A 17,865-nucleotide genomic window follows, 5' to 3' on the forward strand; every position below is an offset into this window, starting at 1 on the left:
ATGTGTGTTTTAGAGCTAGAGTTTGGGGAAACTGTCAGGGATTTCGAAATGTATAAGTGATTTAGAAGTCTTTTAAAAAATGTCATTCTGCCCTGTCTGCAGACAGTGTGCGTGTTGCAGAGAATAACAGTGTGTGTATATAAATATGGTATGTCATTGAATGTTTGTTTGAGTGCTCACTGTAAAAAAAGATTTGTTGTTTCAACATATTATTTCCAGTCATAAAGTTGCATGGGCTTTTTCAAGTTAAAATGTCAAGCTATCCAACTTACACCACGTTTACTTTGACTAATACAAGATAGGTAAGGCAACTGTACCATTTGTCAGCATAACCTACTACTTATAGTTGAATCAGTTTCGGTTTTAGCAGAGATAGCTAGCTTCCATATTTTCAATTAAGCTAACTGTCCAGTTAAGTAGACTATACATTGACTAAACAACCCTAACTATGATATAATAGAGATTTCAGTAGGAAACAATATGCTCCCATCTGTCTCTTGCTCATGTATTTATTTATATATATATATATATATATTTTATAATAGTCTTTTTCATTTCACCAACAGGCCACTTTAACTTCAACGACATTGTCAGTAACGGTTACAGAAACGTTTTACTTGTTATTTTATACATGTGGTTATTTGTTGAATGCACTGACTGAGGTCACTCTGGATTAAAGAGTCTGCTAAATGACCAAAATGTAAATGTAAAAATGTACAGTTGCAAAGAATGCTGGGTATATTTCTAATGAGCGCTGCCCCCCCTTGTTTTACGCATGTGATGTCAGAATACACTTACTAGCTAGGTTTTCATCCAATTGGTGATAGATTTTCATGGGAATATTCTAAAATCTGCATAAAAACAATATGCACATTTTCCCACAAGAGATGTTTCCATCAAATTGACTTGTTGCAGATAAATTCCCATGTACCGTATAAAAAATACTACTTAAACGGGTTTCCATCGCATTCTCATCTCTACTGATGGTTTTGTCCCCAAAAATGTTATATAGCCAATGTGCACACTGGTATTGGCACGTGCGCTCTAGCCAACAGCTCGCAGGTACAGTGCAGGTATAGCCTACATGATGAGATTCTTTTTATTTGTCAAACGGCAGCCAAGCATTGATTATTATGTCACCAGAATAAGACCCTCATCATCTTGCACTTTCACCACGCTGTGAAGTTCATCAGAACTTGTTTTATCTGTAGCCTAATAAACTGCAAGGTTTCCAGAGTCGTAGTGGGAGGACCACACAACATGTCATCACGTGACTCCAAGTTTACTTCGATATGATGGTTGTGATATCAATATTTTAGCATAAAAGTTTTCCACAGCCATTTCTCGAATAATTCATTTTACAAACACAAAAAGATCCCACCTTGTCTAGCATATTTTGTTTTGGAGAAAGTTTACTGACAAATGTGCGGTTTCGTGACATGTTCTATCCGACCTGGTTACTGTTCCAAAATGACTGAAATGACTGCCTCGGCTGGATCACCAACTACTTCAACAACAGAGTTCACTGTGTCAAATCGGAGGGCCTGTTGTCCGGACCTCTGGCAGCCTCTATAGGGGTGCCACAGGGCTCAATTCTCGGGCCGACTCTCTTCTCTGTATACATCAATGATGTCACTCTTGCTGCTGGTGATTCTCTGATCCACCTCTAAGCAGACGACACCATTCTGTATACATCTGGCCCTTCTTTGGACACTGTGTTAACTAACCTCCAGACGAGATTCAATGCCATATAACTCTCCTTCCATGGCCTCCAACTGCTCTTAAATGCAAGTAAAACTAAATGCATGCTCTTCAACCGATCACTGCCCGCACCTGCACGCCTGTCTAGCATCACTACTCTGGACGGTTCTGACCTAGAATATGTGGACAACTGCAAATACCTAGATGTCTGGTTAGACTTTAAACTCTCCTTCTAGACTCACATTAAGCATCTCCAATCCAAAATTAAATCTAGAATCGGCTTCCTATTTTGCAACAAAGCATCCTTCACTTCACACATCCTTCACTTCACCAAACATACCCTCGTGACTATCCTACCGATCCTTTACTTCGGCGATGTCATTTACAAAATAGCCTCCAACACTCTACTCAGCAAATTGGATGCAGTCTATCACAGTGCCATCCGTTTTGTCACCAAAGCCCCATATACTACCCACCACTGCGACCTGTATGCTCTCGTTGGCTGGCCCTCGCTTCATATTCATCGCCAAACCCACTGGCTCCAGGTCATCTATAAGTCTTTGCTAGGTAAAGCCCTGCCTTATCTCAGCTCACTGGTCACCATAGCAGCACCCACCCGCAGCACGGGCTCCAGCAGGTATATTTCACTGGTCACCCCAGAGCCAATTCCTCCTTTGGCCGCCTTTCCTTCCAGTTCTCTGCTGCCTGGAACGAACTGCAAAAATCACTGAAGCTGGAGACTCATATCTCCCTCACTAACTTTAAGCATCAGCTGTCAGAGCAGCTTACAGATCATTGAACCTGTACATAGCCCATCTGCAAATAGCCCACCCAACTACCTCATCCCCATATAATTTGTTTTCTTTTCCTTTGCACCCCAGTATTTCTACTTGCACATTCATCTTCTGCACATCTATCACTCCAGTGTTTAATTGCTAAATTGTAATTATTTCGCCACTATGGTCTATTTATTGCCTTACTTCCCTAATCTTACTTCATTTACACAAACTGTACAGTATATAGACTTTTATATTGTGTTATTTACTGTACATTTGTTTATTCCATGTGTAACTCTGTGTTGTTGTTTGTGTCCCACTGCTTTGCTTTATCTTGGCCAGGTCGCAGTTGTAAATGAGAGCTTGTTCTCAACTGGCCTACCTGGTTAAATAAAGGTGAAATAAAAAATAAAAAAATAGAAAATGTGATTGTTAAGCAAAAGTGCAGTTAACCCATGCTGCCCTCAAACCAAGGCACGCTGCCCACTATTTATCTATGTTTAAACTTGTTTTTCAATTTCTCAAATAACAGTTTGATTTTCAAACAACAGTTTGAAATGAGGTGTGTTCTGCTTCCTCATTAATTCACATAGAATTAGCACATTTCACAGTGGCAGAGAATTTACATTTGAGGCATGCTATGCTATTGTAAGGCGAGGATTAGCTACGTGAGCCGGACAAACTTCTCAAACACTCCCCCAGTGTTTCCCCAGGTCAAGTATGCAGACATTTGTGCATCTTCAGTCAGAACAGAACCTTCCCAAACTTTCCCCCTGGCACATTTTCTGTCTGGGTCCCACATTGCTTTCATTGTTGTTTTCCTTACTAATAATTACATTGTACAGGTGTGCATTCCTATCAAAATAATTGCCTTATTACCTTATCATAATGCAGTTTCTGTATATGGTGGTATGTAATTTCTGTTGTACCACACCATATGTACATTGTGTTATTTTATTGTTGCTCTTTAAATATTAGTTATTTTTCTATTTTCTTATTTTTTTCATTTTTATTTGTATTTATTTATTGTTTACTTCAGTTTATTTAGTAAATAGTTTCTTAACACTTATTTTTTCTTAAAACTGCATTGTTAGTTAAGGGCTTGTAAGTAAGCATTGTAAGGTCTACACCTGTTTTATTCGGCGCATGTGACAAATAAATGTATGGAGCATAATGCGTTCTGTGTGTTTTCCTTTATAACCGTGGACACGCAAGGTACTAATTTCGTAACCTTTATGGTGTTAAACTCCATTGTGCTTACATAGCTACATTTTTCTATAAGTTCTGTAAAACAATGCTAATGGTGTCAGAGAACTATTGGCTTGTGTTGTTTGCTTTGAAGTTGCCCTGGCCTTATCATGACTGTTGCATTGGCCTGTGTATTTATTTGTCCTGTTTAGCATAGCTCTGCCCTGCCTCCTTGTGGAGCTCTTCAGTTACTGTTTCTTATATCATTCATAATTGTCATGTTGTCAATGAGAGGTATTATTTTTATAGCAGTGTAATGATGTCACTTCATTGTAGTATTGTTTCATTACTTTATCCTGATCTTGTATTATAATTGCTAATAATTCCTCTTTATTTTGTACTTTCAAAAACCACACAAAAAGAGAATTGAACCTAATTTTGACATCATAACTGGAATTGGACATCTTTCTTGCTGAAGATTGAAGACAGCTTTGTATGCTAGCTACATACTGTTGGAAGAGGGAGTGGGGCGGATAAGGGGGTGGAGAGGATGAAGAGGTAGTGGGGAGGTGGGTGAACTATGTGGCCATTGAGGACAGCAGTGTTGATCAGATGGAAAAATATGTTCTTATACCACTTGGTGGTTTTCTGAGTGCATGCCACAAAGCTGTTAATCATGTCCACCTTATCCACTGCCCCCATTTTGCGATTATAGTCAAGCACACAGTCTGGTTTGATCTTTCTCTCTCCCGTCAGGTGATCCACCTTCCTTGTGGCTTTCATTTCTCCTGTAGCTCCAAGGCATAATGATTGGTCTCTTCCAATATGTCTCCCACCAGCTCCTCTGTCAGAAAGCACTTGAAGCACTCTGCCTCAGAGGGAAATGGCAAGGGGCTTTGCACTCCAGACTGGGACTCATCAAAGCCAACAGTAAAGCCAGGAGGGGTGAAATGGCTGCTTTGCTTTCCAGCTACCGCAGACCCTCCGTACTTCACCCACTGTTGGTCTGCCTCCATCCCCACCAGCATCTTCAGAGGGACCTGGGACTTTGTCGGTTGGCAAGGGGTTCTCACTTTCAGGGTTCTCAATGTCTACAAGGCTGGGGAGCAGCTCATCACTGTCACTGTCAGCATCTGATTCCTCACTTTCACACTCAGACTTTGAATTTCCTAAAATGTCCACATTTGTGAGTTGTCGTTTGAAAGACATTGCTAATGCTACAGCTTAGGCCACTAGCTACATACATAAACAACAACACTGAATGGCTCCAAGGGAGTGTCAGGGGTGATGGGATTGGGTGCCAGTGTGGTGATACTGATGATTTGTCCCCACAGATGGTTTGTTTACATAGCAGGTTAGGACAATTAACGTGGAAGGTTAGGTGAATTAACGTGGTAGGTTAGGAGAACTAACACAGCAGGTTAGGCTAATTAACATAGGAGGTTAAGAGAATGAAGTTAAGGTTAGGAAAAGGGTTAGGCTTAGCTACAATGCTACAGTCGTCAACAATGTTATAGATGTTATAGCAAACGAGGTGAAGGGATGGTTCACTCATCTTCGAGTACACTAACGGAAGTGAATGATGGAAAGTGAATGATGGTAGACGACACACCCCCTTTGAATTCAACAGACCCAACTCATCTTGTCACCTCGTCTTTGGTTGACACGGATAAACAAACATGGTGGCGGCACGAACTCTACCCACCGTCGGATTACTTTTGCCATTTAGAAAGAGTTTTACTAAATAATTGAGTTCACTGGTGAGCTCACCCCTCATGTGATAAATTGTAAATAGTAATTGCTATTAGCTAATTCATATGATGGTGTCTGTCAGCCGAGAGTTAACTAAATACGACTGCTTGTATTAGCTCACTCTTTCCTCAGTTAGTGCTAGGACTAATGTAGTCTACATTTTCAGATTTGGATTAAAATTGTGTTATGCGGTTGCTACTTCTGTGAATGTCTGAACATCTGCATCCAAAAAGGAGCTGCTCACATTCAGGACATATAGTTGTAAAGACTGTGCTGGTGCAAAATATTTCTGTGACAAAACAGTGTAGCCAGCTCAAACGCTGACTGTTGCGTCAATCGTAACTAGAAGTGTTCTAATCACACAGGTTTAAGCCTCTGCTGCAGGGACCACTGTAGAACGATCACACACACGTGTGCTCGTACGTGTCAAAGGGTTAATGAGTTAAACCTTTATATTCTCCCACCCAACATCCTACTTCTACAGAAATTGCAAATGCTTTTTAGACATACATACATACATACATACATACATACATACATACATACATACATACATACATACATACATACATACATACATACATACATACATACATACATACATACATACATACATACATACATACACACATACAGTACAGTACACTACACATGTACAAAGTACTCGTATCCACACATCTAACCTGTCTCTTTCTGTCTCCCACAAGCATGTGAGCTCACGTGCACACTCAATCCCTCATTCACGCACACACACACAGACACACGTACACACACAGTGACAAATTGGCTGCTGAGATTTGATGTTAGGCTACAGAGGGCATTGTGATGATGATGATGATGGTGCAGGGTGGTGTTTCAGTGAGTGAGCACCTTTAATTTACCAAGCTGAGACAGACAATGATAATAATGATGACTGACTGTCAGTCTTATTTATGGAGCACCTTAACCAAACCCAAGGACACCTGTCACAATATAATGAACAATGTAAACACAACACACAATATCAAAAAAAAAAGTTTCAAGAACAAATATTACAAAAGGTTAAAAAAATATAGGTTTTATTGTCACATACATGGGATAGGTTTTGTGAAATGTGTTGTTTTAGGTAGTAGCAGGACAAGCATATTTAGTCATTTAACTGGCAACCACATATCACAGTCATAGTAAATACATTTTTCGTCAATAAAGTAGCTAAGAGTGAAACCTTAGCAGAGGTCAAATAAACGCTGAAGAAAATTATAATAATAATAATAATAATAATAATAATAATAACACACCAGAACGGATTAAGAGGCTAAGATAAGACAGAGATGAACAAAGAGAAACAAATAAGCGTTTATTTTAATTTTAATTTTAAAAGAGGTTGTTTCTATAGTCCTAATATCTTGGGGTAGAGACTTCCGCAGTCCTAGTGGCATAACATTGAACGACCTGCCACCAAAAGACAGCAGCATGTTTATGACAGCGAATCAGGAGGTATGTGTTTGATAAGCAGAGAGATGCAAGGTTACAGACAGGGCTGGTCCTTAAATCATCCTTCTTTGGCATTTCATTTTCTCTGTCACTCCACTCTCTGTTGCCTACTCTCCATCCCCATAGAGGTGGCGGAGTCTCAGAAAAATGAATACATTTTTTTTTTAAGTCTGAAAACATGTGTACTGCCCTTCACTATTCACAGGCCAAGCAGTCAATCGCATCTGAATAAGATTGAGAGTTAGGGATGGTATAGTGTGGGATGGGGAGGAGGAGATGGTAAACTCACAGATTGGGGGAGTAAGGCAATGAGAGATGAAGGGAAAAAGAAAGAGAGAGGATAATAGCATTGGGACAGAGGGAGTAGAACGAGGGGAGGACAGAAAGGGGAGGAGAGGGTGGGGGGTAGATGAAATGGAATGAGAGGGATCTGTGTTGGTGGGGGAGGGGGGCAGACTGCGTATTTTGAGGTGAGCCCAAGGTGACCACAGGAGGTACAGCCGCATGTTAACCTGCTGGTTAATGGACAGACGATTTACCATCTGCTGGTAGCTATAGCCATCAGTGGCGGCTGCTGAGGGGAGGACGGCTTATAATAATGGCTGGAATGGAATCAATGGAATGGCATCAACCACATCAAACACCTGGTTTCTACCATTCTACTGACTCCATTCCAGCCATTATTATAAGCCGTCCTCCCCTCAGCAGCCTCCACTGATAGCCATGCAGCTGTGCTCACAGAGAGAGAGAGAGATAATGTTGTCCAAGTCAATGACTGCATCATGCTGGTATAGCCATGTAGCTCAGAAACAGCTAGAGAGAGAGAGAGAAGAGAGAGAGAGAGAGAGAGAGAGAGAGAGAGAGAGAGAGAGAGAGAAAGAGAGAGAGAGAGAGAGAGAGAGAGAGAGAGAGAGAGAATGCTGTCAACCACTGCACCTCACATGTACTGTGTAGTGAGTCATATCATTGCACTAATACTATAGTCAGACCCAAGGCTAAATACATGTTTGAGATGTTGCCAACGGCGTGGTCCTTCTTAATTGTCCAGTTACATACAGTACAGTAAAATGTGCTATATTTCAACATCTGGTCATGGTGAGTCGAAACGGAAATTCTGTTTGTTTTGTGTGTATCAGTCCTTGCGTAAATGTGGTGTTTCCTGTGTATGTCCAAATTTCTCTCATTGTGTCATCATGGGTTAGTGTCTGTGTTGACCAGTCCAGCAGTGACTGCAGTGTGTTGTGTTGTCAGGGTGTAGTGCTCTGCTCCAGATTGGGTTTAGCCCAGGTCACAGCTACTGAGTCGAGGTGACAGGAACACATGAGTCACGCGTTACAGAGGAAAGGAGTAGGACAACCCAAAACCAGCCCAGTCAGTCTAATATGTGTGTGTGTGTGTGTGTGTGTGTGTGTGTGTGTGTGTGTGTGTGTGTGTGTGTGTGTGTGTGTGTGTGTGTGTGTGTGTGTGTGTGTGTGTGTGTGTGTGTGTGTGTGTGTGTGTGTGTGTGTCTGCTTCTCTTATGTGGTACATCGGTAACATTAGCAGCATACATACATCCTGTTGGGTTATTTTCATATAGTGTCTTAATGAAGTGCTGCTGGCTTTACTGTGCCTCTGTGTCTCAGGCCTCAGTTCCTCAGGGGAAGAGATTGTACAGAGTGAATGGAGCGGCTAGCTTTGTCTATTATCACGTTCTGTTTACATCGGACATACAGACCCAAGCAGAGAACACAATATGAAACCGCTCATAGAAGGAGAGTGGTGTGGAATATAAAGGGCTGTACAACGCCCAGCCTGACAATACCATAGAGTCCCGTCTGTTGGTCTGTTTTATTTGTCCTTCCTTTTACTGAAGATACACACCTGCCTGGGAACCATCAGACAACATAAGACTTTAATGACCTATGGAAACCTGATCATGACATGTACACAGATGAATAGGCCAGCTCGCAAATATGCAATTGTATGAACATGCAATCATCACACACACACACACACACACACACACACACACACACACACACACACACACACACACACACACACACACACACACACACACACACACACACACACACACACACACACACACACACACACACACACACACACACACACACACACACACACACACACACACACACACACACACACACACACACACACACACACACACACACAGCCAATAAAAACATGACGTACAACAGACAGGTGCTACCTAGCCTTTAACAATGGGATGCGGACAAGTCATCAAAACCATTATTGAAATCTAAATCCTCACACAAATAAACCATATAGTACTGCCATATACGTTCACAACAACATGTCTGTAACACCAACTTTTGAAATAGACTCAACCATTTAATTACAGGGCAAAGTATACTATGGAGAAAAGAGCTGGTTTTACCATAGAAATATAATTACTACCACTACTTTCTAGACCGGCAGCCATATTGAGTGTACCCATAAGAGTAAACCAGCAAGTTCAGCGGTCAATGTCTCGTTTACGTTCTAGTTATTATATGTCTATGGGTTTAACCCTTTTTTTGGGGGGTGGGGGGAGTTGTGCCTGGGCAACACACGATAGTCAGGCAGGATCAGAGTCAGGTAGTCTAGGGTCACTGGATTAAGACGAAGGGTATTTCCAGGCCTATTTAAAGCCTACAGTAGGAGCAGTGCTTTAGATTCACTCCATAGTTAAATATCCGGTTTGTGTGACTGTGAATAAGGTATTAGTACAGTAGTAGTAAATAGTGCATTGGTAGTGCATTGCAGTTTACAGCAATTAAATCCTGGCAAACTATAGTATACTCTAGTCTATTTTATCTGCCTTCTGGTTAAAAGTGAAGACTAGAATAAGAATGAGAGATTGTCTGGTTCTGTTGTCGGAGTTGTAAGATGTCAGAGTTTTCTTAATCTTTCTTTTAAAGATGTTCTTTAAAGGTGCAATATGCAGAAATTGCTCTGCCATTTCCTGGTTGCTAAATTTGAATAGTTTGCCTAATTTCAGTTTATGTGACAAAACAAGCTATGTATACTGTAGAGAAGCATTGTACCATCTAAACCGCTGTGAAATATATTTTCAATAAACAAACATTTGGTATTTTTAGCTGTTTGAAGCTGGTGTACAATGATGCAAAAACTAAACTTAAGAAAGGGAAGCATAGGAATAGCGCACATAGAACAGATCTGCCGCTTCTTAAACTTGCTTTCAATTAGAATGACAGATCTATAACTCACATTTCTGAATTTGGTCATGTCGCCCAAAAAGTTACATATTGCAGCTTTAAACATTTTAACTTCACTAGGGTAGGGGGCAGAAAACTGCCTGCTACTCAGGCCCAGAAGCTAGGATATGCATATAATTGGTAGATTTGGATTGGAAACACTCTAAAGTTTCCAAAACTGTTAAAATAATGTCTGTGAGTATAACAGAGCTCATATGGCCAGGGGCAGAAATCCCGGGGGACACGGGGGGGGGACACGACCCCCCCCATCCTTAGAAAAATATGATTTGTCCCCCCAATATATCACTGAAACATAACTATGTAATTTAAATAATATTAATAATACGCAATGAAAGCAATTGTGCTGATTATAGACACTTAATAGCGCGTTTTTAAGTTTCAAAAGATTGCGACCCCCCCACCCTTTGCCTCACAATGTTTTGATCCACTGCCAGTTCCTTAGTTGGCAAGGTAACAGAGGGGTCATATCTACTGTCTGAAAGGCACCCAACGAACGTAACTGAAGTGAGGTTAATCCAGTCAATCGCGCACACACACTAGCTGAATATGCAGAGCTAGCACGCAAATATTAAGTATTAAGCTAGCTAGTACCTATTCCATTTATGTGGCCTCGTCAAAGATGGAATCTTTGCTGTCGTCAATTTATTCCAAGATCAGCATGCAGATGATGTAAGTTAGTGCTTCAAAGTCCCTGCGATAAGGTTAGCGATAAACTGAAGTCCAAACTGAACAGAACTACACTCTCTTCTACCATTGTCTTAAATATATTTAATGGTCTCGTTGCAAAAGCTAAATTGTCGCAAGGGAACTTTTATTTATTTATTTTATTTCACCTTTATTTAACCCGGGTAGCAAAGATTATAGCAAACACCACTGAAACGGAATTGGTGCTCGCTAGCTTTGCAAATTCAGTTATTGTTGGAAGCCAGCCAATATGAAACAAACTATTAAAATTACAGAAGGTTGCAGCATATGTTGTGTAAATGGTGAACTCATACAGCTGTCAACTCTTGTCATTTTAATCCGTTTCACATTTGCTAGCTACCTTTTAGATCGAAGCCCAAATAGAATGATAAAAGATAAGATGATAGAAGCCCATCTCCTACTGTAAATAACCTACACACTGTGTGTGTGTGTAGCCAGCCAGGTAGAAAAATAAAAGACGGACATCAGAGTATTTTTCAGTACACCAAAACGCAAAGTAAGAACCCTAGTAGCCTAATATCTCAAAGACTAGTTGATAAAATGTTCATAAGAAAGAAATGAAATTCTAATGGAAATGTTTCACAATGACGTCATTAGGCAGAGCAGGCAACAGATGGCACACAGACAGCAGAGTTGGGGACAGATATGCAGGGACAGACTGGCAGAGACAGGGAGTCTCAGGTAAGTTTGTTGAGTCTTTGTTTGGCAACATTATGAAAGGTTCTCCATTTTTTTGACTTGTAAAATAGGAACATAATTGGAAAATGCCATGGATACCCCCACTCTCAACTTAAACTGGTGACTGAATTAAGATTTGTTAAAGGCAATGGTATTGCTGTTGTGATTAGTTGTGTAGTTTTGGGTACCGGTAGTTAGGAGTACGGCAAACACCTTATTTCTTTGGTTCCTCAATATACATTTACCATACAATGTAGGCTATGTGTTACAGCATTACTTTTGGTGTCCCCCTCAGGAATTGCTCTTGAGAAAATGTCATGTAATTGTCCCCTCCAAAGTTGATATCAGATTTTCGCCCCTGCATATGGCAGGCAAAAACCTGAGGAAAATCCATCCAGGAAGTACTATTATTTTGAAAGGCTGTTTTTCCATTGAAAGCCTATCCACCATACAAAGACTTAGGACCCAGTTCATGATCTCTATGGATTCTTCAACATGTGGCCAGTCTTTAGGCATTGTTTCAGGCTTTTACTCTGAAAAATGAGGGAGATACAGCACTTTCAATGAGTGGACAGTGGAAATTTCCAGACATGAGTCCAGCGCGTGATCGGGAGCGCACCTTTCTTGTTTCTCCTTTTCTATTGACGAAGCTTTTGTCCGGTTGAAATATTATTGATTATTTATAACAAAAACAACCTAGGGATTGATTTTAAACATCGTTTGATATGTTTCTACGAACTTTTATTGTACTTTTTTGACTTTTTGTCTGGGTGTTGAGAGCACGCTTTGTGCCTTTGGATTACTGAACTAAATGCACCAACAAAACTGAGGTTTTTGGACATAAAGAGGGACATTATCGAACAAAACGAACATTTATTGTCTAACATGGAGTCCTGGGAGTGCCACCAGATGAATATCATCAAAGGTTAGCGATTAATTTAATCGCTATTTCTGACTTTTGTGAGTCCTCTCCTTGGCTGTGAAATGTCTGTATGGTTTCTTGTGGCTAGGTGCTGTCCTAACATAATCGCATGGTGTGCTTTCGCCGTAAAGCCTTTTTGAAATCGGACACTGTGGTTGGATTAACAAGAAGTTTATCTTTAAAATGGTGTAAAATACTTGTATGTTTGAGGAATTTTAATAATGGGATTTCTGTTGTTTGTATTTGACGCCCTGCAATTTCACTGGCTGTTGTCGAAGTGGGACGCTAACGTCCCAATGATACCAGAGAGGTTAAGGCATCCCTGGCAGTTTGACCTTATCTGACCTGAAAGCATCTGTCAGCCTGATGGTATCTTTGTGACAGTTAACAGAGCATTGGCCTGGACCAGACACATGTGAGTCTGTCAAATACATCTTTAATGTCATTACGTTTTATCCATCTCTGCATTGCCTATATTTAAAGGTCATGATGTTGTTTATGGACCACTTTTGCCATTGGACGGCTGGAGTGTGTGTAATGAGTTTGACACACACACATTAGTTTCGTATTCTATACAGTGAAGGAGGCCGTCTTATTTTTTTTATCAAGCTCAGCACATCCCATCGTCAGACCAGGAGAAATAGTGGCCTATCTCTAAATAAATAAAGACCTCAAACTCTCCAGTCTAAAATATTCATAATGAAAATCGAGCAAGGGTTACTAAACTACATTTACCACTCCCCCTGCACCAGAAGAGATGAGCTAGCATTATGATCCAGTTCTGAAGACATGTTAGGATGTTTCCACTCAACAGTGAGGAGAGATGGAGGTAGCTTAGAAGACAGGAAGACAAAGAAAGAATCGAATGAAATGCACAGATTTTTCCTTTCTTAGCTAGAGGGAGAGGTGGGAGGCTGATGGTGGATGGAGAGACAGAGAGGAGGGGGGAAGCTGTGGTTGATGGACAGAATAGACACAGATAGAGGACAGTGCTGATGTAGGCACATAAGAGTTGAAGAAACAGAGGAGGTGCTGACTGACAGACATTCACTGGGAGGACACTGTGTGGGCCTTTACAGTGACAGAGAACCACTGTTCACTAAGCATACCACACACACACACACACACACACACACACACACACACACACACACACACACACACACACACACACACACACACACACACACACACACACACACACACACACACACACACACACACACACACACACACACACACACACACACACACAGAGAGACAGAATAGAGAAAAAGAAAGGGAGAGCATGGCGAATGGAAGAAGAGGGAAAAGAAGATGATAAATCACGTGGCAGATGATGAATGTATGTGTAACATGTAACCTACATATGTAAGGTTAAACTGATAGCAGACAGTGGTGGAAAAAAGTACCCAATTGTCATACTTCAGTAAAAGTAAAAATGGCTCAAGTAAAAGTGAAAGTCACCCAGTAAAATACTACTTGAGTAAAAATCTAAAAGTATTTGGTTGTAAATATACTTAAGTATCAAAAGTAAATGGAATAGCTAAAATATATTTAAGTATCAAAAGTAAAAGTACAAGTATAAATCATTTCAAATTCCTTTTAAGCAAACCAGATGGCCACATTATCTAGTTTTTATTTATTTACGTATAGCCAGTGGCACGCTCCAACTCTCAGACATCATTTACAAACTAAGCATGTGTTTAGTGAGTCTGCCAGATCCGAGGTAGTAGGGATGACCAGGGATGTTCTCTTGATAAGTGTGTGTGAATTACACTATTTTCCTGTCCTGCTATACATTCAAAATGTAACAAGTACTTTTAGGTGTCAGGGAAAATGTATGGAGTAAAAAGTACATTATTTTCTTTAGGAATGTAGTGAAGTAAAAGTAAAAGTTGTCAAGAATATTAATAGTAAATTACAGATACCCCCCAAAACTACTTAAGTAGTACTTTAAAGTATTTTTACTTAAGTACTTTACAGCACTGAGAGCTGACATGTTGATTTGAGGTTATCATCTTCTTCATTTGGTGCGGACATAAACACACAGTCAGGCATCACAACCAATATCTCTCTCTTTCTTTCTTTCTCTCTCCCTCTCTCTCTCTCCCTCTCTCTCTCTCACTCTCGCTCTTTCTCTCTCTCTCTCCCGCTCTCTCTAGATTTTCTTCTCTCATTTTCAACATCATTACTGTAACCGCGGACGACTATTTCAGAGTGCTGGCTTTTGGTCTCTCCTTGCGGAGGGAAATTATACAGACATATATCATTCACCCTACATACCATATACCATACCATGTCATTTAGATCATATGTCAGACGATATGTCTTTATCTTTCTGACGTGGCTGGATGTGGGAGTTTCCTGCCACAACACGGGTTGAGCCTTCATGATGTACTCAAGATCAATTAGAGATCGAAGGGAAATATATGGCTCTGGGGAAATGCATCCATATGCACACACATAAACACACACATAAATGCACAAATACACACATACATACACGCACTCTCAAACAAGGAGCAGAACACACACACACACACACACACACACACACCACACACACACACACACACACACAGGAGGTAACCCTCCACAACTGCAGGGCGAAGTCAGTGAGCAGGAAAATGTAGTGGATTTTACATTAATTCTAATCAGGAGCCCATCTGAGTGTTTCCAATTATGTCCAATTATTCACCCTCTGACTTCATAAGGCTCTGACTGAGAGAGAAAATACAGAATCATTACCCAACCACAAGGACAAACACACACACACACACACACACACACACACACACACACACACACACACACACACACACACACACACACACACACACACACACACATACACACATGCACACGCATGCACACACGCGCACCCACACGCGCACGCGCGCATACACACTAACACACACACACACACACACACACACACACACACACACACACACACACACACACACACACACACACACACACACACACCAACACACACTGTGTTGGCAGGAAGGACATCAAGCTGCATTGTGTTCCGGGCTCATTGGACACCAGGGTCAATAATGTCTTCATCCTCTCCAAGCCTCACTAACCTCAGTGAAAAGAAAGTGTGTGAACATTTGTGTGTTTCTGTGTGTGTGCGTTTGTGTGCGTGCATGCATGTGTGTGCATGCGTGTGCAGGGGTGTGTGTGTGTGTTAGTGTGTGTTAGTGTGTGTTAGTGTGTGTGTGCGTGCGTGCGCGTGTGTGCATGCGTGTGCATGTGTGTGTACGTACGTATGTGTGTGTGTGTGTGTGTGTGTGTGTGTGTGTGTGTGTGTGTGTGTGTGTGTGTGTGTGTGTGTGTGTGTGTGTGTGTGTGTGTGTGTGTGTGAGCCCTGAATGTGTCGAACAAACAGAGGGGCCTCACATTCATATCTCACAGTTTGACTTTCTGCTGCGTTAGCTCATTAACTGATCTGACGGTACAACAGACTGTGAGTGTGTGTCCATGTCTTTGTTCACGTCTGTGTGTGCATTAGCGTATGTAAGCAAAGCATATGTGGGTACATGGTTGACAAGCAATTTACATCTATGTGCACGAATATGTGAGAGAGATAGAGACAGGGAGAAGAAAGCATTCATATTTGAGACTGTGTGTGAGTGTGTGTGTGTGTGTGTGTGAGTGTGTGTGTGTGAGTGTGTGTGGAGAGCTACTGACTTAGTTCAAGCATGCGTTAAGCAATGTGGGTCTGAGAGCGTGAGAGCTCGTTAACAGAGACTGTTCCTCTGCTCCTCCACTGTCTCCCAGTCCTCTTGAACCTACGCGTCACTGCATATTCATGTAGTCACTGCACAGAGGTCTCAACACTGAACCAGTACGCAGCATAAAACTACTTTAAGTCGGCAATACTTATCAGCATAAAATTACATTTAGCAATGCTTGTGTTCATTCATACCTTTTAGTTCTCTACCTGAAACAAATTTCTGATTAGCCAGTTTCCTTCTGGTCATACCATTCACCATTCATTTGATAGTCCACTTACTTAAGCAGTCATAACAGTGTAGCTATATGTAATCTTGACAAGTATTATGTAAACCATAGATAATAGTTGGTATTCATGTGTACAGTACAGGTAGCCTACACTACAGTACCAACTTCAACACAGCTGAAAGTTTCCTTAGTAAGTGACACCTGAAACTCTACCCCAATAGAGAGATTACGAGTGACGGCCTGATGGAAAGAGATAAAAAAATGTAATTGAAATACTGTACAAGGACTTTATCAACTATCATCAATCTGCCACTTACCCAAAAGCATCCTGTAGTACCCTTCCACTCTCCCCCCTTCAATTCCAGTTTAGATGCTCTGCTTACGGTCCCTCACTCCTGATCTATGACGTTTATCCTCTTTCTCCGAAATGCTAGCTATTCTTTTCTTCTCACTTATTCGTCGCATCAATCGATGGAGAGGAATGACTTGAAAACGATGGAAGAATTGTCAAAATCCTAATGTTTGCACTCTTCTCTATCTCTCTACCACTCTGTCTGTCTCAGTCTGTCCTCTCCAGGTGAGGTTCTTCAGAGGCAGGGTCTGGTTGTTGCAGTTATGTGGCTTTGCTGTTGAATGCAGTTGAAAGGTGATGCTATAGGAGCATCACAGCCATCCAAACCTCAGTATGAACCACCACAGTATTCTCCAATGCAGTGTTTACTGCAGTGTAGCCCCTGTGATGTATTCACTTCAGCAGCAGCAACATTAGAGAATTCACTCTGACAGAACCTCTCTTCCGTGGAAAAACCTCTGCACTGTAGCAAGCCTGTGAAACACTGGCAGCCTCTCTCCTCTCTCTCTCTCTCTCTCTCTCTCTCTCTCTCTCTCTCTCTCTCTCTCTCTCTCCCTCTCCCTCTCCCTCTCTCTGTTTATGGGGTTGGGTAAAACCTAAAGGCACCTTACATACCTGTGCTCTGATTGGTGGAGGCCTGGGCCAATCAGAGCAGCCAGTTCATAGCACTTTCTGGGGGTGTTAGAATCAGGAGGCAGACGTTAGCTCGAGTGATAATGCCGTTGTCGCTTTTTGCTCTCCTCCCTCTCTGTCTCCCTCTCCCCCCTCTCATCCCTCTTTCCCCTGTCTCTACCATCCGTGGATCTCTCTCTCGCTCTTTCTCTCTCTTTTTCTCTATTTAAGGGTTTTCAATCTTCCCTCTTACCCTCTGCTTCTGACGGCACAGTATCATATAATAGTCAGAATTTGTTCAGGGTTTCCCATTTCGAATAATTATTTCTTACTTTGTGTGTGTGTGTGTGTGCGTGCGTGCGTGCGTGTGTTCATTTTAGTGTTCATTTTCACACTTTTGCGGTGTGTTTATGCATCCACTCTCAGAGTGAATTTCACACTGTGTGAAACTGTTCAAAAGTTTCTGTAACTCTATACAGAGTA

General features: G+C 41.3%; 1 protein-coding gene across 2 annotated transcripts in view; it reads right to left on the reverse strand.

Annotated features, from left to right (window-relative positions):
* Positions 1 to 17,865, reverse strand: part of LOC106565522 (zinc finger protein 385A) — a 92,438-nt gene that overhangs the window by 62,053 nt on the left and 12,520 nt on the right. Inside the window, exon 1 of one of the 2 annotated variants that reach the window (XM_014132756.3) lies at positions 16,736 to 17,263. The exons of the other annotated variant lie outside the window; for it this stretch is intronic. Within the exon in view, the coding sequence (XP_013988231.1) occupies positions 16,736 to 16,745 (10 nt within the window). The 5' untranslated portion in view covers positions 16,746 to 17,263. Of the gene's footprint in view, positions 1 to 16,735; positions 17,264 to 17,865 lie in introns of those variants that run through there. 2 annotated transcript variants of the gene reach the window in all.

The sequence above is a fragment of the Salmo salar genome, chromosome 12 (genome assembly GCF_965601325.2).
Source record: "Salmo salar chromosome 12, fSalSal1, whole genome shotgun sequence".
Taxonomy (NCBI): Eukaryota; Metazoa; Chordata; class Actinopteri; order Salmoniformes; family Salmonidae; genus Salmo; species Salmo salar.